Below are 20,990 nucleotides of genomic sequence, written 5' to 3'. Positions count from 1 at the left end.
AGAACATTGCAACAAAAAATATGTGAAGCGAGATGGAAAGATAAATTAGGTCTGTTACATCTGAATCAACACAATACGTCTGAATAAGTCCTTTGCATTGCTGAAAAGTGTTGGTTACATTTCTATAAGCTGTCAAGCAGGAAGACGACAACACTAATAAAACAATCACACATAGTTAGGTAAAATTATACTGGAATGTTGAAATGACCAAGTTTAATCCAATTGGATCTTCCCCCAATGGATGCTGGGATAGGCTCCAGCTCCCCGTGACCCTTAACTGCAAGGCCGGATTATCCAATGGGCGTTATGGGCCCAGGCCCACACAGGGCAAACATCAGCAGTTTGGACAGGAAACAAAATGTACATAAAAGCCACATAGTTACACAACGCTGTCTAGTAGTGTATTGCTATTGGTACCAAAATGTTGTTTTGCAGTGAATTGTTCACAATTGTCACAATGTTGCGGTGGGGAAAGGGGCCCCTGGAACACTCTGGGCCCAAGTGCCTGTGCACTTTTAATCCGGCCCTGCTTAACTGGACCAGTAGGAACCTTATACTTAACATGCAGTTGTGACTTCTTACTCACTCACTCCACTTTATTTATAAAGCCTTTTAAAACAACCAAAGTTGGGACAAAGTGCTGTACATCAGCCAAAACAACCAGAGAGTAAAACAATAACGAGATGAATAAATAGCACAATAAAACAACAGATTATACAAGGAATAAAACAAAATAAAATGATAAATGATAAAACAAAATAAATAAATAGTAAATAACACCAAAATTAAAAGCAAAACCTCACACTGACCAGAAGCAGACTCACACTGGGTTGAAAGCCGAGGAATAAAAAATAGGTTTTAGGATAAGTTTTAAAGACAGTGAGGAAGCTTGTTTAATGTGGAGGGGGAGCTCATTCCACAGTTTAGGACCAGCAACAGAAGACTTGTCATATTAGACTCCTTTTTCGAACTCCTTTTATCTCACGCATTTGTTTAATTATGAAATTGATGAGGAATTATTATTGTTCATATTATATTTGTGCTTATTATTTTCTTAATTAGCATGTGTATGTATGTATATACGTGTGTGTACATATATTTTTCTTTTCTTTTTTTCTTTCATTTGTTAGAAATAAACTAACTAAAGATCAATTTTCTCAATGAATAACCCAACATGATAGAAAGCTGATGGTTTATGTCATGTTTCCATATAGACATGTAATAAAATCTGAGGCTTTGAATACAGTTTTAAAACAACATTTACTGTTCAGGACAAAGATTGATCCGTTTTCTGAAGTCTTTACAAACTATCATACCTGTTCGCACCTGTGCAGGAGCTCATTAAGACTCATCAGTTAAACATGGCAGAAACTCAACACATGTAATCACGTACATAAAAAGGAGACCTTGAACACAGCATGGTTGTTGGTCTGAGTATTTCAGAAACTGCTGATCTGTTGGGATTTTCACGTAACCGTCTCCGGGGGTTTCCGGAAACATCCAGCGAGCAGAAGTTGTCTGGACCTTGTTGATGTCAGAGGAGAATGGACAGACTGGCTGGAGATGATGGAAAGGCAACAGGTTATTGAATAAGGACATGTTCCAACCAAGATATGCAGGACATCTTCTCTGAAACACACAGCCTGGAAGCAGATGGTCTCCAGCAGCAGAAGACCACACCGGGTGCGGCTCCTGTCAGCTACAAACAGGAAACTGAGGCTACAATTCACACAGACTCACCTGAACTGGACAATAGAAGATGGAGAAACGTTGCTGGTCTGATGAGTCTCCATGGATCCATAGTTCAGTCTGCTACTGGTGTAATGGTGCATCTTTTGGCCCACTTTGAGTCACTTAGTACCAACATGGCATGTTTTAACCACCTCAGCTTATCTGAGTCCTGCTGCTGACCATGTCCATCCCTTTCTGAGCACAGTGTAGCATCTTCTGATGGAAACTTCCAGCATCAGGATGATGCACCATGTCACAAAGCTCACATCATCTCCACCATGACGATGAGTTCACTGTCCTCCAACGGCCTCCACATCCAGCAGAGCAGCTTTGGGACGTGGTGGAACGGGAGATTCTCATCGTGGATGTACAGTCGCTGCAGCAGCTGTGATGCTGTCGTGTCAACGTGAAACCAAATCTCTCAGGAATATTTCCAACACTTTGTTAAATCTATGATGCGAAGATTGAAGGAAATTCTGACGGACATTTAGGGGTCTGACCTGGTACAAGCAATGTGTATCTAACAAAGTAGCTGCTGAGTGTGTGTGTGTGTGGGTTTGTAATATTCTTACAGAATTAAAAAAAAGAAAACCAATACATTTAATCAATTTCCCAAACATCTGCATATTTGAAATAATGCGAACAAACATAAACTGCTTTGTTAAAACTTTATTTTAGTCAGCGGTGATCACATGCAGACCCTCTCCATGCACAGGCAGAGAGGGTGCCAAAGCTTTAGTATCCTTCTTTAAAAATTTATATCTTTAATTTTTATATTAAAACATAACGGCTCTGAAAGGATCAGCATTAACGCAGAAGCCAACCTTTGTAAATATAATTATCTACATTATTACACGGGTGCAATTAAAATATTGCATTTGATTTGAACTGTACAGCTATTGTACACAATCTTCAAAGAGCAAAATGATTTCCATCGCTCCAAATGTTTTACACAAACAATCAAACATGTTACTACGTCACGCATTAGAATGACAACACAGAAAAACAACAAAACCAACACAAACAAGTGATATTAATCATCAGATATCTGCCTCGTGGCTCTCTGAGTAGCACGATTAATGCTAATTTGGTCCAGACCTGCGACAGCTACAATAATATGTGAACACATAATGAAATCATAATGCCAGAATCTACGGTATAAATGTACCTTATGATGTTGGAGGCACTTTTTCTCTATTAGGAACATAAAGAAGTGAAACTCAGACCACCCAGACCTGAAGCACAGACTGATATGAAGCAGGACAGACAACATAAAGCTGAAATGTAATGCAATAAATACTAGCTTAGTCTCTGAATGAATTAATAAAAAGCATCTCAGTTCAGTTCATTTACATTCAATCCTCACCTCTTCACTACCGTCACTACAACGTTTAATTAAAACAGCGAACCGTGACAGTTTCATCCGACGAAGCCGGAGTTACAGAAATAACCATGAAGCTTCTGTAGTCGATCTACAGCCACGCAAACCGTGCTGCATGTGTAGATTTAACCTGTTAATGCAGACCGTTTCTGACAGATTCCAGCTCCAACACGCTGTTAAATCACAGGCCCGTACATTCGTGATTCTACATCCGCAGTGCAACTCACTGGAGAGGCTGAAGCTCCTCTCGCTCATTACTCTAGGTGCCTTCTTCATAGTGCAAAAGCAAATTACAGGTCCTTGAGTCTAAGGAGAAAGAGGAGGAGGAAGGAGGAAGGAGGACTTGGGAGCCATTAGCAGCCCAAATAAAGACTTTTAAGCGACTTGCTATCGTCTGTGCCTGGGGGTGTCTGAGAGCTGGATCAGTTGATGCGTCTGTTGAAAAGGAGGACAAAGACATGCTAAATTATTCCAGCATGAAGAGAGAAGAGACGAGTGTGTTCTGTGGAATCCTACCGTCTCCTCCTCTGCATGTACAGGCGGAGAAGCCACTGCACCACAAAAGGCCAGATAACAGCAAAGGCCAAACTGGCAGGTGAAATGTCAAAAGGCCACCAGGACGGTTTCTTTCAGGGAATTCAGAGAAAATCAGAGTTATTAAAAACATTTTTATTTAGGTTAGACTTCACTGTAACGATAAACAGGCCATTTACCTGACTCCTCTTGTTCATTGGAGGCGAAACAAAGGTAGGTGAAAGAGCCCCTGATCTCGCCTGAAAAGGCAACAAGCGAGTTCAGTTCACATTAAAACAAACACTGTAGCTGTAGGTTTAACCTCGGGCTGTTTACACGACCAAAGTGCCGTCCGTGCGCCTTAAACTGCCTCAGACACACACAGAAACCATCATTTTAACAATGTTTACCATCTAATTACTAAAGCTGGTTGGCAGATGTGGAAAATGAGCATTAAATACAGTCAGATGACAGTCAGGCTTTGTTCATATAATAATACTAATAGGACCGTTAATAATGACGAGACACTGCTACTTGGTTTTGGTTTAATCTCCAGAACATTTTTTTTTATTAAACCATTTCGTTACTTTCACAAAGCACAGACTTTTAAGAGTTTAGCACTGGCTGTAAACAAACTTAGGATGCAGACATTAGCTGTGAAGAGTAAAGCCGATGAGGACACACACTTTAAGGGAATACCAACATCTCTGACTCGCATCCAGAAACAGTCCAACTCTCTCTTATAGTGCTAACAACATGTCATATCCTTCTGATTAGTGTACTGGTGGTCTGTCTAAAAATCAACCAATGATTAAATAAACATTATTTTGCACCATTTCTACCCCATTTGTCATAAAATGGTCCCATCTGGCTCCAAAACAGCCAATAAGGCTTATAGCAAGAGTCAAGAACTATCTCCTTCTAATTCTCTTAAATCTATGTTAAACTGTGTGTGTGTGTGTGAAGCTGTAAAAACACCAGCAAGTAGTTTAACTATGACTTTAGGGCGATTGTTGCCCTCCTGTAGCTGACCTGGCCGGCCGCTAGAGCCTCCAGGCTGTGCAGCCTCTCCAGAACACTCTGCATGTCTTCCTGCAGTCTGGCCAGCGCCACAACAATCTGCTCATTCAGGCTCCCGCTGGGCGTTACCGCACCCCCCCAGTGGCCCCGCTCGCCATCTCCACCGCTGTGCATGGGCATCAGAGATCCAGAGCCTGGAGACCTGGAGCCTATAAAAGGATCATGACCTGATTAGGTGACATATTCTCATGTGTTTCAGCTGCACTGTTTTAGTCATATTATTGACCACATACACTGTTTACTGAAAATCAATAAGAAATGAGATTATCATTCAGTCACACAGTTCTAAAGTCAAAAGGACATACATTTATTTATTTACATAAATGTAAATAAAAAAAATAGATCAAGTTGCGAAGTTACCAGGGTCCATATAAGCTCTTATGACGCGTAACACGGAGGCTGAGACGACGCCTCGGCGTGTATTTTATTTGCCTGTACTGTTTTCTACTAATATGATGTATAATACGTGTATTTAGATGGTTATTTTGTGATCAACGGGGCGATACGGGGTATATTTAGGGATAAAAATCTAACTCAAGTGGAATTTTGGGTTACGTCGCAGTGGTAGGAACAAACTCGTTCGTAAACCGAGGACCGCCTGTATTGAGATCTTGAACACAATAAAATGAAGGTTGTGATGCTAATCGCCAGCATACCCCGTCCTCGTCGGACTGAGGAGCTTCCAGATGTGTCCACATTCAGCCTCGACCTCTGCAGCATCGATCCACCTGCCTCTCCATCTTCCCCACCACACCTCACAGCCTGGGGAACCTCCTCCTGCAGCTCCTCTACAGGCAAGAGGACGTGACTTTCCTCCACATCCAGCTCGTCCAGAGAGCGGTTGTGTTCAGAGTTCTGGAAAAGATGTAAAGCAACATTCATCATGAGGGGGATAATTAACAAAACACAATCCATCTGCGTGTTTATTTTTAAGCTCTCGCTTGCCTCTTCTTGGCCAAACTGGTCCACAGAGTCACAGTAGACTTCGCTGTCTGAGTCACTGGCCAGGTGGTTGCTTCTTGCATCTGTAACACAAATCAACTTTCACTTCAGTTGAGTCTTTGCATTAAACAGCAATTAATTTACTCGATTAAAACGGTCCCAGGAGCTGCTGATGCGTAAAGTGTTAAAGATTCAGAGAGGGTTGTGTTGCAGCAGCTCTGGGAATGAAGCTCAGCAGATTATCTGGTCACATGGTGCGCTAAAACACAAGCGCAGGCAGCGAGCGTGGCTGAAGGGGGGGGGGGGGGGGTATGCTGGGAGGTGAAACACAACAGAGCTGGAATGGAACATGTTGTTTTTCCGACCTGCGTGATGTCCATTGAGAAGAGGTTCGCTGACCGAGCCCTCCTGCGAGTCGTCGCTGTTCAGGGCGGCTCTGGAATGACTCCCATTCGTCAGATGGGCTACGCCGTTTGCTAGTTTACCATTCGAGAGGGGTGCTTTGTGTCTCCTTGTTGAGCTCTTCTTCTTTGGTTGTGAAGCTGCAGATTTCTTGTCTGAACAAAAAAAAAAAAAAAAAGGCTTAAATAATGAGAAAATCTTTGTCATTTATAGCTTTCCCACCTGTTTTAGGAGGGCAAAACTCAGTTACCTTTTCTATTTTCCACTATTTCTTCTTCATCATCATCTTCTTCTTCCTCCTCATCCTCCTCCTCCTCATCCAAATCCTCCTGTTTAATGTCTTCCTTCTGTTTTAGCTTGGCGGGTCGAGTCTCCAGAGTGCCGTTCATCTCCATGTTTCTAATAATGCTCTTTGTGACACTATTTGAAGAGACGGAATTGAGCATGGTGCCGAAGCCTGTGCAGGAAAAACAAGACAAGCTCATTAATTCCTAATAGCCTTTACCATCTGGATTTTTAAAAAAAGAAAAAGCATTTTTTATGTCTGCATGAGGCTGACGGCTACAAATTTCAAGGTGATGCTTGGAACCAAACAAAAACTCTGACGCTCCGTTCATTCACTCAGCACAGATAAAGTTTGACTTTATCTGCATCTAATGAAAAGATATAGGAGATCTCATATATGCTAAGCTCTTTTAACACTATTAAAAAAAACACACACACACACATCACATCTGCTAATAAGCAGTTGAAGCATAGGAGCTGCAACACTAGACAGATTCCAGACTACAGCAACACACTGCATGTTTACAATCATATACTTGCCTTCCAGTTGCCTAGCAAACTGAGTCAAACGGGCTGAGCGCACAGCGAGGAGCAAAATGTAAAGGTTAAGGTCCGAAATGCCGTTTCTGACAACGTAAAACACCTAAGAGGAGGAATAAAACCTACCTGTGCTCAGGTCTGATATCTGCGTGATCTTCTTCTTGTCATCGACCAGCTCGTAGAACGGGCCGAGGACCCGCAGGAGCTCCTCCACCTCGTCGGTCATGGGCATGCCCTCCAGTATCTGCACATCAGAATCAAAACATTAGAGATTTTAAGATTAGAGTGCTGAAATATCACTCAGTCTTTATTCTTTATTTAAAAGAAAGTCCAGTTGAAGTTGTAAACATACCAGTTTCATTTCATCAACGTAAGCTGCCATTGCTTCTTCTTTCGACATATCTCCAAGTGAATTCCACGCATCCCTGTCAGCATGGAAGTAAGCACGGAAACGCACAGTTTAATATTTTATCAAGTAAAAAGAACACATGCACGCAGAAACTGTTTGTTTTTGTGCTCCAGTTTTGTCAACAGAGCCAGTTTATCTGAGGTCGGTGCACCACCAGCAAGCTGTGGGTCAAAGCGGGTCACCAGTCATCAGAAACTACAACCAACCCTAAATCAGATGCTTTGCTGGGTAAGAAGACTCGAGTCTGAGTCACATTTCACTGAGGCCAAAGATCACCGAAAGCACAACTTGAGACTGCACAGGGTTTTTCCTCTTGTATCTTGTTTTGCAGCTGGAAGTCAAGGTGGTTTAGATGCAACACTGTCCGCAGAGTCCCGACGAACTGTTTAAGCTTTTATCAGTGAACACTGGAAACCAGCACAGTGTTGCTTTGTATGATCTCAATCTTAATATTCAACGCAACATCTGAAAATCAAACAAATCTACCCACCATTTAGCTTTGCCAACTGCATCCCAGAAGCCAGGACGGGGTATGTTGCATGATCCTAGGGTGGCTTGTTTATAGTAACTGTAGAACTTTAGCATCATGTCATTGGAGGGCTGAAAGGGACCTGGGGAAATAAATTTGATACAAAAAGAAATATAAGCTACAGGTGAATCTCTGGCATATTGATGAAGGCCGAGGTGCAAAGCAGGCTTTGTGAGGTGTTTGTTTTCATACTGGCACAGGGGGACAAGTCTGCTCTCTTGGCTAATAGTAAAGTGGATTACTTAAATCGCACAAGCTGCTGCGCTGCACCTGACCAGGTCTGTCTGTTACTGGTTAAACTGGCATGAGAGACTAAAACAGACTGGTTTGTGTGTCTACTCACCATCAGGGGGTAAACTCTTGATCACTTTCACGGCGGCTTCAAACCTCAGCTGGGTTACACGACTCTTTTCCTCCAGGCTGACACTCTCCACCTCCATGGTGTCACTCCAGCTAACACAATACCTGCAGACAGCACGCACACAACAACCACTGTAACACAACAAACACACATTATATAGGTTATAGCATCAGTTTTGTTTACCAATTGGAGGAGGAGGCGTATCTAGGACACACGGTGTCGCGTATGACACGGCTCCAATTACGCCATTCTTTATGCAAAATGTTATATTTATTACAACACTTTTTTATTTAGGGGGAAGCTATTAAATGAGTTTACTCACCGTTTAAATTATCCGGCCTATCTGTTCGTCAGAAGGCGACTTGTCCTCAGTTCTCGGCCAGACGCCATGAACAGCATATAAAGCTAGGCAGGGGTGCATTCTGGGAATTGTAGTTCTGTGTCGAATTCCTACAAACTCCACAATCCTCCTCGTCAGCGCGAGCTGTTCTCTGTAGATCCAAGCTACTTAGCATAGCCAGCTTTGAATTGGAACACGAAATGTTTATTCAGTGGACAAAAAAATAAGGAGATGTTAAAGTTATCAGAAGTTCTGTTACTTAAATGTCATCCACTAAACATATTACAGACCTCGTCCTTGTCCTGAACTACACTTCCCATAATGCTTTGTTACGCATTCAACTTTTTTTTTTAGCTGGAAGTTTGATAGGTAGAAAAGCTGTAAAAGTAAGAGGTCTTACTCTGTTTTTCTTTTCGAGTACAAAAACTTGCGCTACCGCTTCCTGCGTGGAATATTTACTTGCCAATCCAAGCACTTTAATATATAATAAGTTAGCACTTGGCTATTTTAGTAAGTTTTAAATATTTGAAATATGTGTAAGACATTATTTTTAGGTTAGTTTTTTCATTCAAAATTTTTTAATCAATTCTCTGATCTATTCTACACCCGCTTTCTTCATGTTTTCTATCCAGCAAAAACAGTACGGTTGATTTAAAAGATTAAACAAAAATATACATAAAATTCTTTTAATTAATTTAACTGTAATTACTTCAGATTAAAATATGTTTCATGTTCAAAAGTTTAAAAATGTAGTTGTGCCCTGGACAGCATTTGAGTGACTCTGTCATACAAGATACGATCTTTGTGTTGAAGTTCCGACAAATCGAGGGCAGGAATCCCACAATAGCAGGCAAAGGACTTTTCTTTTTTTTTCTGAGGCAGAGCGGGGCTGGTGGCTGTTTCAATCAAAGGGAAGGCAGAGGGAAGGGAGGCTCTGCGGAGAGATGTAAGATGGCAGAGCTACAAATGTTGTTAGAGGAAGAGATTCCTGCCGGTAAAAGAGCGCTTGTGGAGAGTTATGAAAACCTGACCAGAGTAGCCGACTACTGCGAGAACAATTATGTCCAGGTAAGTGACTTATCCACCACGTTATCTCTGTTTGTCCGCCTTTTGTCGCGAAAAACTGCGGGTTGACTGCTTGTTCGGACAGGAAATGTGGATAAAGAAACTCTGGCATGAAATGAGCTGTAAAAGCTCCGAGCTGGGATAACAATCTGATGACGGGGCTTTCACGGCTGTGGGACATTTGGATATCTTCTGCTTCCCCCCCCCCCCAGCATTGATCACATTTAGTCAGTTTACACAGAGGGTGTGTACTTTTTTTTTATTACAGCACTGGATCGGCTCAAAACTGCTCCCACTCTCACTGCTGATGGAGAGGCCTGAGTTTTACAGCAGGACAGTGAACGTAACGCCGAGAAAAACTGAATTATCAACCAGAAACAAGAAAATTGCTGCACTTTTTTTTGTAGTTTTTATGTTTGATTTAGTGGTAAACTCACTACAAATATGTAACAGCAGCCTTTTACATCTCAGGAAGTCATTAAACTCACCATTAAATGCCACAAAAACCAGTTTAAGTCTCCATTGGGATTTCAGTGAGTGCAATCGGATGGCTTTTATTATTGATGCATTATTTTATGTTTATTATGATGCAGAATGTGTACATGAAAATCTGTAAGAACATTTATTTTGATGTACAATAAATAAGGGGTTCTTGTGTTGGATGTGATGTGAGACAGAAGAAGGAATGTAAAGTCACAGCTGGTTGGTAAATAAATGGAGATATTGCATTTTTTTCCCCCTCCTTTATGTTTATTTAGTTTGCTCAGATTTCTGCAGACTTGCCTGTTTGTTTGTTTGTTTTTTTTGTTTTTTTTTGTAGCTGATGAACTACTGTACATTTATTATAGTACATGTTCACAAAGTCTGACTGGCTTTGCCTGTTAAACTTTCAGGCAGCAGCATTTGTGGCGCGCCACTAAATCACACTGACAAACATCATGGTGCACAAGCGTTTCTTTTTCTAACAGGAACCCACCATATCAGCAACAGAGGGTGTGTCCGTTCCAGCTTCACTCCCCAAGGACTCCCTGTAATTTAGTTTCTTTGCATGTCTTTGGGAGAAGCTCAGATGACACAGGACAGCTTTCCTGAGTTGGGTGTAGTTTTCCTCATGCCGACGCGCTTTTAACATCTAGATCTGCTGATCATGTAGTGAAATGACACAGTGGTGCACTAGATGTGGGAGTTTCCTTGTTTTGGATTCACCCTCAGCCAGCTGTAACATGAAACTACAGCGTTGCAGTCGGATTTCTCACCAGGACACGATATGAAGTAAAAACGTGGAGGTTCATGTTTAACAACAATGCAGAGTTGAAGTTCTGAAATGTATTTAGTGTGTATTATTCTGAGCAAACAACAGGAATTAATGGTTTTGTGCTGCTGATCAGACTTTCATACTTTGTCCAAATGTTTGTCCTGATTTGTCGTTATTCTTAAAGATGTAAATTGGATAGTTATCAGTAAGATTTTGTAGCCTCTCTGTCTTTTTTTTGCACGTGGAAACTGTGCGTTGGACTGAAATTGTCCTGTTTTTCCTTGTTAAGTTGCAATACTTGATATTTTAGAGCAATATTAATTAAGCAGAGTTTGTGTTTCTGCTCTAGTGTTTAGCCGTTTAGTATTCATTAACTATGTGTTTCTGTGGCGAAATAGGAGATAACTGGTGTAGTTAAGCTTCCTGTAACAACAGAAGGTGCATTTATAGTCTGTAAATGTGATTTCTTTTAGACCAAATTCACAAATCATCTGTTTTGCAGAAGAGGCTTCAAAAATAGCAACACTAGGCATAAAACCAAACTAACAAGCTGTAAAATGTTCCAAAAAAAAAAAAAAAAAGGCACAAGAGCATCTTCAAATGGCATCTTTAGATTGGGAAATGTTGCAGTATTTGATGTAAATTTAGCTCCAACTTAAAGTTTTGTTGCGTGTTTGTTGGATTCTGTCCTGTCCTTGTTCCAAGTGCTGACGCTGAGAGCAGGATTTGAAGCCTTTCAGTGTGTTTGTCGCTGTGTCGGGGTAGCAGAGCTGCTTTCAGAAGCCCTCCCTGCCTCTGATGGAAGTGCATACAGAGCTGCCGAGCGCACCGCGCTCCCATCAACATGCCTCAGCTTGAACCGGCTCGTCCTCTCAGCACTCCTCCTCCACATTTGCATCCATTCTTCTCTTCCTGCGTGTTTCTGTCACCGAGGCTTGGCCGTCTTGTTACGGACTGCCGTGCAGCTCAGTGAGCCGGAGCAGATGGTGCGGGCCGTGAAAGATCTCTGACTCTCTTTCTAAACTTTGTGGGGACTTTTGTTTGGCCAGAACGGTGTTTTCAACCCCCTCTGTGTGTGTGTGTGTGTGTGTGTGTGTGTGTGTGTGTGTGTGTGTGTGTGTGTGTGTGTGTGTGTGTGTGTGTGTGTGTGTGTGTGTGTGTGTGTGTGTGTGTGTGTGTGTGGCATATGACACACTGACAGGTCAGAGATATGCTTCCTGTTTGCCCTGCTGACTGGGAAGATTGGCTCCCTGGAAATTCCTCCTCTCCTTGTCAGGAAGTGGCTGAAGAATAGAGCCACAAACGCTGCTTGACTTTCAGCCTCTAACTTTCAGAATATTCGGATCTGTGCAGGATTTGACCTTTAAACTTGTTCCTTAGCTTTGTATCCTTGACTTTTTTTTTTTCTTTCTTGTTTTCATTAATGCAAGTGTGTTTAACCTTTGTGACAAGGACGCACACATATGCAAAGTAGGCCACCTGGCCGTGCAAGCAGGACACACGGGGAAGGCTGTGCTCGTGCTGTTCTTATTGATTGCAGAGCTTTTGTGGAGCCATCTCTCGTTTCTTTACATTTTGCTTCCAAGTAAGCAGGTTTTTTGTAATCTTTTAAAGTGGTTTTAATCAGTTGCTCTCCAGGCTTTCAGAAGGACGTCTTTGGATATTTGCTGCTTTTTTTTTTTTGTTGCTCATTTTCAGGCCAGACCTTCTGCTGTTCTTAAAAGAATATTTTCTGTTTGTTAAGTCACTTCACGTTGAGTCTTTCAGTCTTTAAAAGAAAGTCCGAACTCAGAGGATGAACCAGTGTAAGTGTTTGTGGTTGACAACCCAGCTGGACAGTCATGGTTTTTCATCACGCAAACATTATAAACTAGACGGGTTTGACTCGGAAAGGCTGCCGTTCCTGTATTTAGAAAGGCAGCCCACTTGATGCATTTCACACAAGAAACGGCACAAAATGTAGAAAAAAGGTTCCAAATTGTCCGAGCAGTCTGCTTGTAGTTGCTGCTGGTGTGCTCTACCTTAAAACTGGCTGCACTAAAATACATCACTGCCTAAAAATTATGGCTGTGACGATACGCTTTTGTCCCGATTCGATTCAGATTAGTTGGGTGCCGGTTCGATTTAAATTGCAATTCTTATAATTCTTCTATATTGCTGATTTTTTTGTAGATTAAAAACAAATAAAACCCTTTATTTTGCTCGTCATTTTTCTTGATTTCAATAAAGACAAAACAACACAGCAGCCAGACCATCATTCTGCTGCTGTAATGCCCATGAAGACAAGTAAAAAGATCAATAAAACAATAAAACAACAAAAAATTTATAGTGGATGATTTTTATTTATTTGAAAAAAAACAAACAATTTTTTAACATAAAAGAATCGATTTTTTAAAAAAAATTATTTTAACAAAAAATCTATTTTTTAATAAAAAAAATCAAATTAAAAAAATTGTTTTCTAATAAAAAAAAAAAAACCTTTTTTTTAACCCACAAAAACAATTTAAAAAAAAAAAAAAGTTTTTTTTTTTAACCAAAAAAAAAAAATTTTTTTAAATTGCGAAGCAAAAATTCCAGATTTTCGATTTTTCCGATTTGATTTTCCCACCCCTACTAAAAATGATGGAAATTCCCCTGAAACACAGCAGGTAGCACTTCCAGACAGAAACGATGAACTGGTGCAGTACCAGTACGGACTGTTACGCCTGCTTGCTGGTCATCAGTAATCCTCCTGGCTGGGGGGCTGAGGTAGGTCACATGACACCAGAACTGACCGAACATCAGGGACAGCAGGTCTGATGAATCCCGTCCAGAGCCCAGAACCATCACTGAAGTTCTGTGGGATCATCTGGACAGAGAACTGAACAAAAAGCAGAAAACATCCAAACAAGAACTTTTTAATCATCTGGACAAGATTTCCTTCAAAATATTTCAATAAGTTTGAAGTAAAACTAGAAGAACCAAGCCGGTCGGGGTTGTCTGTGTTTCCATAAACGTCTGTTCAGATTTCAGTAAATAACTTCATCTGTTTCCTGTTTTCCGTCAGCGAATGGAGACTTCTGCACAACCACGTGTTTAAAAAAAAAGACACACACATCCTTATCATAAGAGTTTATAGCTTTTCTTATTTCCCCGGCAGACTGAAAGCAGCAGGTGTAGCAGGCGACCGCAGGCTGATCTGCAGGATCCTCCAGACTGGACTAGTTCCAGTTAGAATAACACACCTGAGTCTTTTAACATGGAGAAGTAAAGCAGGTGTCTGACAGCGTTACATCAGGATGATCTTTTCTCAGACATTCACATCAGTAAATAATCTACATGATAAGAAAATGTTTATTCATATCTTGGTTTGTTGAACTGGTGGTTTATGTAAATAAAACCTGAGTAATAATCGGATAAAAATGAAAGATGTTTAGATTTAACGCCTGTCTATCTGTGGTTTTGGATGGATGCAGACATTTCTGAACGTTTTTATTGCAGTTTTGTGGTAAAACCGTGTTATAATGCACACCTGCTCCTGTTCAGGCTGCAGGAAAACTCCCATGATGCCTAAAGATGTGGCATCAGCGTTAAGCAGGCGGTTAACAACGAGGACGGAAAGGGAACTGGAGACTCGGCCTGCTGAGCCAGCATGGTGCCCACTTGTTTTTCCATTTGCATAGAAGAGCCCGGTGCGTTGCTGTATATGAACCGGAATAGATGATCACTCCTCTGGATGAGCCGTTTTTAAACTGCAGGCTCATCTCAGATGTGCATCGATAAGGAATGTGACCACAGAGGAAGCAGAGATGTCCTTCCTGGTCATGTGACCTTGCTATTCCTGCTCTGCGCTGTTGTCCCAGGAGTATTCGTGCCAGTTTATTCCACTGGAAGAAGGCCAGTTCTGCCTGAAGTGATAAATATGAAGTTTTTTTCTCAACATGGTGTCTCTCTGGGTCGTTCCGGGTCCTCGTTTTCCTCGTTTTTCCTCATTTCCCGCCCTTCCTCCTCTCTCTCCCAGTCTGAGCGGAGTGGCCTGGTTTCCCTCGCCACATGGGGAGGCCTGGCGGCTCTCGGCCCACCAGCCAGACCCATTCATGCTTTCAGCCACCTGTCACTCCTCGCTACAGCGGACTGGGCTCGGTTTGGCTCAGACTGACCCTCGGGTTGAGAAGTTAGGAGTGTTTTGGAAATGAGGTTAACGCTGACATCATAGTTTCTGCCTTTTAGCTGAAACCATGAAGAACGTAAACACAGCAGACAGGAAATGCTTTTGTTTCCCAGTTAGACGTTCGTCTTTACCCTCGTGTCTGGTTGAACCAGTTTACAAGTCATTCAGTAAAGGTTCATGAGTTTCCTTTGTGTGCAAACGTCCACTTTGTGTCCCATCTCTGACTTACTGGAGGAATATTTAATACTGTGCTGGCAGGTCTTCAAGGTCGTAGAGACCTTATGGCCTTTCATTCAGCCTCCATCTGTCCTGCTGGAGGAAGAGGAGGAGGAGGAAGAGGAGGAGGACGGCTTCAGAATTCATGTCCTACTGCAGGATTCAGTTTGAGGTTTTCCTTAAACATTCCCGTCTCATTCTTGTCAGCCCAGCGTGGTCTGTCTGCGTTCATGTCGGCACAACGTATGGTGATGTTTTCTGCCTCGTGTCAGGATGGAATAGGTGGGGTTTAGGGGGAATAGGTGGGTTTTAGGGGGAATAGGTGGGTTTTAGGGGGAATAGGTTGGGTTTTTAGGAGGAATAGATGGGTTTTAGGGGGGAATAGGTGGGGTTTAGGGGGAATAGGTGGGTTTTAGGGGGAATAGGTTGGGTTTTTAGGAGGAATAGATGGGTTTTAGGGGGGAATAGGTGGGGTTTAGGGGGAATAGGTGGGGTTTAGGAGGAATAGGTGGGTTTTTAGGAGGAATAGATGGGTTTTAGGGGGGAATAGGTGGGGTTTAGGGGGAATAGGTGGGGTTTAGGGGGAATAGGTGGGTTTTTAGGAGGAATAGGTGGGTTTTAGGGGGGAATAGATGGGTTTTAGGGGGGAATAGATGGGTTTTAGGGGGGAATAGGTGGGGTTTAGGGGGAATAGGTGGGTTTTTAGGAGGAATAGATGGGTTTTAGGGGGGAATAGGTGGGGTTTAGGGGGAATAGGTGGGTTTTAGGGGGAATAGGTGGGTTTTTAGGAGGAATAGATGGGTTTTAGGGGGGAATAGGTGGGTTTTAGGGGGAATAGGTGGGTTTTTAGGAGGAATAGGTGGGTTTTTAGGAGGAATAGATGGGTTTTAGGGGGGAATAGGTGGGTTTTAGGGGGGAATAGGTGGGTTTTAGGGGGAATAGGTGGGGGTTTAGGGGGGAATAGGTGGGTTTTAGGGGGAATAGGTGGGTTTTAGGGGGAATGGGTGGGGGTTTAGGGGGGAATAGGTGGGTTTTAGGGGGAATAGGTGGGTTTTTAGGAGGAATAGATGGGTTTTAGGGGGGAATAGGTGGGGTTTAGGGGGAATAGGTGTTTTTTTTAGGAGGAATAGATGGGTTTTAGGGGGGAATAGGTGGGGTTTAGGGGGAATAGGTGTTTTTTTAGGAGGAATAGATGGGTTTTAGGGGGGAATAGGTGGGTGTAAGAGGGAATAGATGGGTTTTATGGGGGGAATGGGGGGGGGGGGGGGGGGGGGGTTTAGGGGGAATAGATGGGTGTCAGTATGGAATAGGTGGGTTTTTAGGGGGAATAGATGGGTTTTAGGGGGGAATAGGTGGGTGTCAGAAGGAATACGTGGGTTTTAGGAGGAAATAGGTGGGTGCAGATTTAACTGTAGGAAGAAAAAGGTTCAAAGTTAATGGTTAGCGTTGTGCATACAAACTAAACCATGTGCAACATCATGAGAATAGTGCTGTCCACTCCAGATCTTCTGATCATTTCTCCGCTTGAAGAGAACGAAACACACACGGTGTCATGAAAGCAGAGATGCTGTTGAGAATAAAGATGTCTGACTTGGGATGAAAGTTCTGCAAAAAAACGTTTTATTCCACCTCAGAGAAAGACTCATCCCAAACTCCTCCGTCTCTGCCGAAGTTTGGGATGATTCATGACGGTCCTGCAGTTTCCATGACGATGAAGGAGGCTTTATAGTGAAGTATTCACTCCTCGTGTGATCTTCTATCTTTGTTCTGGATCCTCGTGCAGTCTCCCAGGCAGGGGTCTCAAACTCCAGACTTCGAGGGCCGCTATCCGGCAGGTTTCCGTGGTTTGTCTTGTCCAACACACCTGAAACAAATTAGATGGATCAAACAGCTTCTTGGCAACTTCTTCCCAATGAACCCAGTAATTGCAGTCAGGTGTACTGGACCAGGGAAACATGAAAACCTGTTGGAAAGCAGCCCTCAAGTATAGTCTGAGACTGCTGGGAGGCTGTCCCTCCATTCTCCTGACTGATGATTGAGATGTCCTTCATCATCATGCGCTGATGGGTTTACCTACGTAATGCTTTTATTAAACATGTAGAAAACGACTCTGGTTCCCTTGTTTAGCTTCTGTTTTGCACGGTTTCTCGTCAGATATTACTTTGCTCCTTCCTGGATGAACTGGGCAGCTATCCTCCTGTTTTCACCCATTCCTGGATAAACTGGGCAGCTATCCTCCTGTTTTTACTTATTCCTGGATAAACTGGGCACCTATCCCCCTGTTTTTACTTATTCCTGGATAAACTGGGCACCTATCCCCCTGTTTTTACTTATTCCTGGATGAACTGGGCAGCTATCCCCCTGTTTTTACTCAAAGTAATGTGGTTTTCTACTCACTTTCCTACTGTGTTCCAGTTGAATTGACTGGCAAAGTAACATGTCTCTTGATTCCAACACGTCACGGCTTTCATTTGAGACCTAGTTTACATCCATTGTAGTAGTGAAGAGATATTTATATTTATTTTGTATCATTTCGAACAAGATGCAGAAAAAAATGCTTCATGAAGCTTCTATAAGAAATTAACTGTCCTAACCCTCCTAAACATTGTGGTTATATTAAAGCAGAGGCAACTAGCTAAAGCATTTTAACAAATAAAGTGAATTTTTAATGGTTATCTTCAATTAATATGTAAGTTATATTAATAAAAATCACATTTCTGGACAACAAATGCTACCAAAATATTTTTTGAATGTGCAGGTTGATCATTGAAAAAAATCAAAGTATTGACAGGAAGTGGCAACATCTGGAAACTTGAAGAGATTATTTGTCATTTTGTGTTTTTCTCTGACTTTTCTCTGTAATGTAAGACGTTTTATAACTCAGTTTTAATTTCTCCAGACTTAAAACAACATGGGAACGTGATAAGCAGAGGAAGAAAATGGCACACTTCCTTCATCCAGAGGCGTTTGCTAGATGATAAAGTAGTCTGTCTCAGCTTGCCATTAGTTTTCGCTTCCATTTGGTTTTAGAGTATATCATCGTCTGCTGCGGCAGGAAGAACTGGATAATCAGGAAATGGCACGATGCGCTCGGTCAGATCCTCCACACGTCTGTCTTGTAACTCCTTATTAATCAGCTGCAGCTTTCAGCCAATCAGCTGCTGGGCGTCAGGCCTCAGCTCGATACAACATCCCGCAGAACAGCGACTCTCCTGCCTCCCGTGTCGAGTATCTCTCCTTGTCTGCTCTGCAGCCGTCAGCGGTCGATACATCACAGAGAGCAAAGTGCCATGTGAGCTGCAGGACCTTCCAGCTGGACTTGTACGCTCTTTCTGCTCTGCACGGAGCAGCTCTGCTCGTAGCTTTTGCTCCCCATGTTGACAGCTTTGTCAGGCGCGTCTCTGATGGGGGCGACCCTCGAGAGACCCTCGAGCTCTTGGAAGTTTGAGGATGAATGATGTTCCAGAATTCCAAACATTCCTGAACTTTACTTTGGTGTGTTTGAGGACACTTCCCCCTCTGAAGAAACGGGAGCTCGTCGGTTTGTCAGGCAAACCCAGAATCAAGCTTCTGATTGGGTGATTCAGTGAAACGTCTCGACCTGTTGACTTCCATCTTCTGTTAGTCATGTGCTTTTCTTAGTTCTGCTCAGACTTTTGGGTGGAGGGTCAGCCACCGCTCCTCTGACCCCTGAACCATTTCCATGCTCTGGGAGGAAGTCTTGACCTTCTTTACCGGGGGTGTCAAACGTGTGGCCCAGGGACCAAACCCCGCCCACCAGCGTGTTCATTTGGACATGTACATGTCTCTATATTAGGAATAACTTCCAGAAGTTACTGGATTTTTCATTTCCAGATACCTCGTTTATTTTTACTTATTTATATATATATGTGTGTGTGTGTGTGTGTGTGTGTGTGTGTGTGTGTGTGTGTGTGTGTTTGTTATCTATCTATCTATCTATCTATCTATTTATCTATCCATCTATCCATCTATCCATCCATCCATCCATCCATCCATCCTATTTAGGCTAATATGAATGTTTATGTTAAGTTCAAAACCAATTAGAAATATTATGATTTTCATATAAATATTTGTAAATTTATGTATAAAATAAGTATTTTGTTTTGATAGTAATATATAAAGACATAAATATATATAGAAAATGAATGTAAACTGTGTGTGTGTGTGTGTGTGTGTGTGTGTGTGTGTGTGTGTAAATGTAAACATCTTGATAACTTTATTTCACTTTTTTGGGCTAAAAGAGAAAAATGTAGATGTTTTCTTTATAGTGTATGATTTATTGCAATATTTGCAGTCTGGCCTCATTAGCCCTTTCATCCATAATGGCTGTATAGGAGACACCTATTTACAAGCTTTTTTAAAATAGATATTCATGAATGAGGATGGTATTTTTTGTAAATAAACCACTTGAGTAGATGTTAGTGAGTCATCCAAAATGTTTCCACTCACTGGAGAATAAATAAGTATATAATATAACTGAACATAATGCAATTAGTTATGCTTGTTTGCCACTGTTATAAATAGGAAAAGGAAATGATACAGCTTTATTTTATAGAAAATATACATTATATAATTATAATTATATATTATTTTATAAATAGAATACATTGAAATAATTCATGCTAAATTCTAAATATCACTAATAAACAAAAAAGTATCATTGTACATGTCTAGAGGTAAAATGCTGTATTTAAACAGTCACATTTTTTTTATTTTTTTATTTTTTTTGTGTATGCATGAAAGGGTTAAAAATCAAACTGAGCTTATGTAGCTTCTAAAGGGGAAGAAGTTTGACCCCCGCCCGACAAGCAGCCTGACAGGCCTGACAGTAAAGAAAGCCAACGTCTTGTTCCAGGAAGCGTTTCTGGCCGTTATCTTGTCAGACTGGATGGATCGCCGTACGTTGGCAGCCACTCCCTCTTCGTTCTGATTTCCTGCAACACTTTTGCACCGCGCCACTTTTTTTTTTTTTGCTGCGGTCGTGCAGCTGTTTGATTATCTCCTTTGCCTCAGCTCCCAGCTCCATGTTTATTGTGCGTATGCAGCTCTCGCATTCCTCTGTACTCTCTTTTATATCCCAGCTGAGGTGCTGACAGCCTGTCTGCTACTGCCTGGATACTCCGTAGTCTTCTGCTCAGTCATTACTCAGCTCAGAAATATGAGATAAAGTGCCCCGGGAGCGTTAAAGCTCTCTGAGAGCTCACCTCGTTTCTCTGCACCTCCCGCTGAGGTGGAGTGTACTCAGCTCTCTGCTGCTGCTATCTGGCACTGATCATACACACACTTTGTTCCTTTCCTGGCGAACGTCTCCAGCAGCGTTTGCCCTCATTTGTCTGAATAACTACGGTGCTGCTGCCTCCGTCTCGCTGAAGATGGATGTCGGCGCAGATTGTTGGGTAACCGAACAGCAGGTCTAGATTGTTTGAGGATTTGCCGACCGATATCTGATGCAGGAGCCAATGAATGGGCGCTGTAGGGCGGTAACTAGAGCAGGAGGCTCTTAAACACTGCCAACAGTGATGCCATGAAGTGTTGCATCCCCCCTCCAACGCCCACTGCTGACCTCACATCATATCTCCACCGGCTAATGCAGCTTAGAGGAGTTCATTTAAGGAAAAATCTATTTGTTTCTTCAACCGTCTATTAAAGTGCTTTAAAGTTGTAGTCGTGTAAACCATAAAACGGCAGCTTCAGCCTGATTGTGATGACTCGTCGGCAAATCAGTCTGACTTCATTGTGGCGGTTGTCTCTGCTGCACTTTGTGTCGACA

The 20,990-nt window shown here is 42.2% G+C and overlaps 2 protein-coding genes across 7 annotated transcripts in view; one reads left to right on the top strand and one right to left on the bottom strand.

The window, feature by feature from the left end:
- Positions 1-2,414: 2,414 nt before the first annotated feature.
- Positions 2,415-8,580, bottom strand: acbd5a (acyl-CoA binding domain containing 5a). 2 transcript variants are annotated; one of them, XM_079259420.1, is made up of 13 exons: positions 8,496-8,580; positions 8,156-8,277; positions 7,774-7,894; positions 7,227-7,299; positions 7,001-7,118; positions 6,300-6,506; positions 6,013-6,204; positions 5,651-5,730; positions 5,362-5,560; positions 4,658-4,854; positions 3,826-3,885; positions 3,629-3,738; positions 2,415-3,547 (listed from the first exon to the last, which is right to left on the bottom strand). In XM_079259420.1, exons 2-13 carry the CDS (start codon positions 8,250-8,252, stop codon positions 3,535-3,537), a joined length of 1,467 nt encoding a protein of 488 aa, XP_079115546.1. In that variant the 5' UTR covers positions 8,253-8,277; positions 8,496-8,580; the 3' UTR covers positions 2,415-3,534. The 2 variants fall into 2 exon arrangements, with proteins under 2 accessions (XP_079115546.1, XP_079115547.1); XM_079259421.1 differs by having other exon boundaries at positions 8,156-8,304; positions 8,496-8,556.
- Positions 8,581-9,434: 854 nt separating this feature from the next.
- Positions 9,435-20,990, top strand: part of abi1a (abl-interactor 1a) — a 63,437-nt gene continuing 51,881 nt past the window's right edge. For all 5 annotated transcript variants that reach the window (XM_079260082.1, XM_079260085.1, XM_079260083.1 and 2 more), the window contains exon 1: positions 9,435-9,581. In XM_079260082.1, the coding sequence (XP_079116208.1) occupies positions 9,465-9,581 (117 nt within the window). In that variant the 5' untranslated portion in view covers positions 9,435-9,464. The remainder of the gene's footprint in view (positions 9,582-20,990) is intronic.

This window comes from Telmatherina bonti (assembly GCF_933228915.1).
Source record: "Telmatherina bonti genome assembly, chromosome: 20".
In the NCBI taxonomy this organism is placed as follows: domain Eukaryota; kingdom Metazoa; phylum Chordata; class Actinopteri; order Atheriniformes; family Telmatherinidae; genus Telmatherina; species Telmatherina bonti.
Note: the sequence above shows the minus strand (reverse complement) of the source record. Positions and strands in the feature narration are given on the sequence as shown.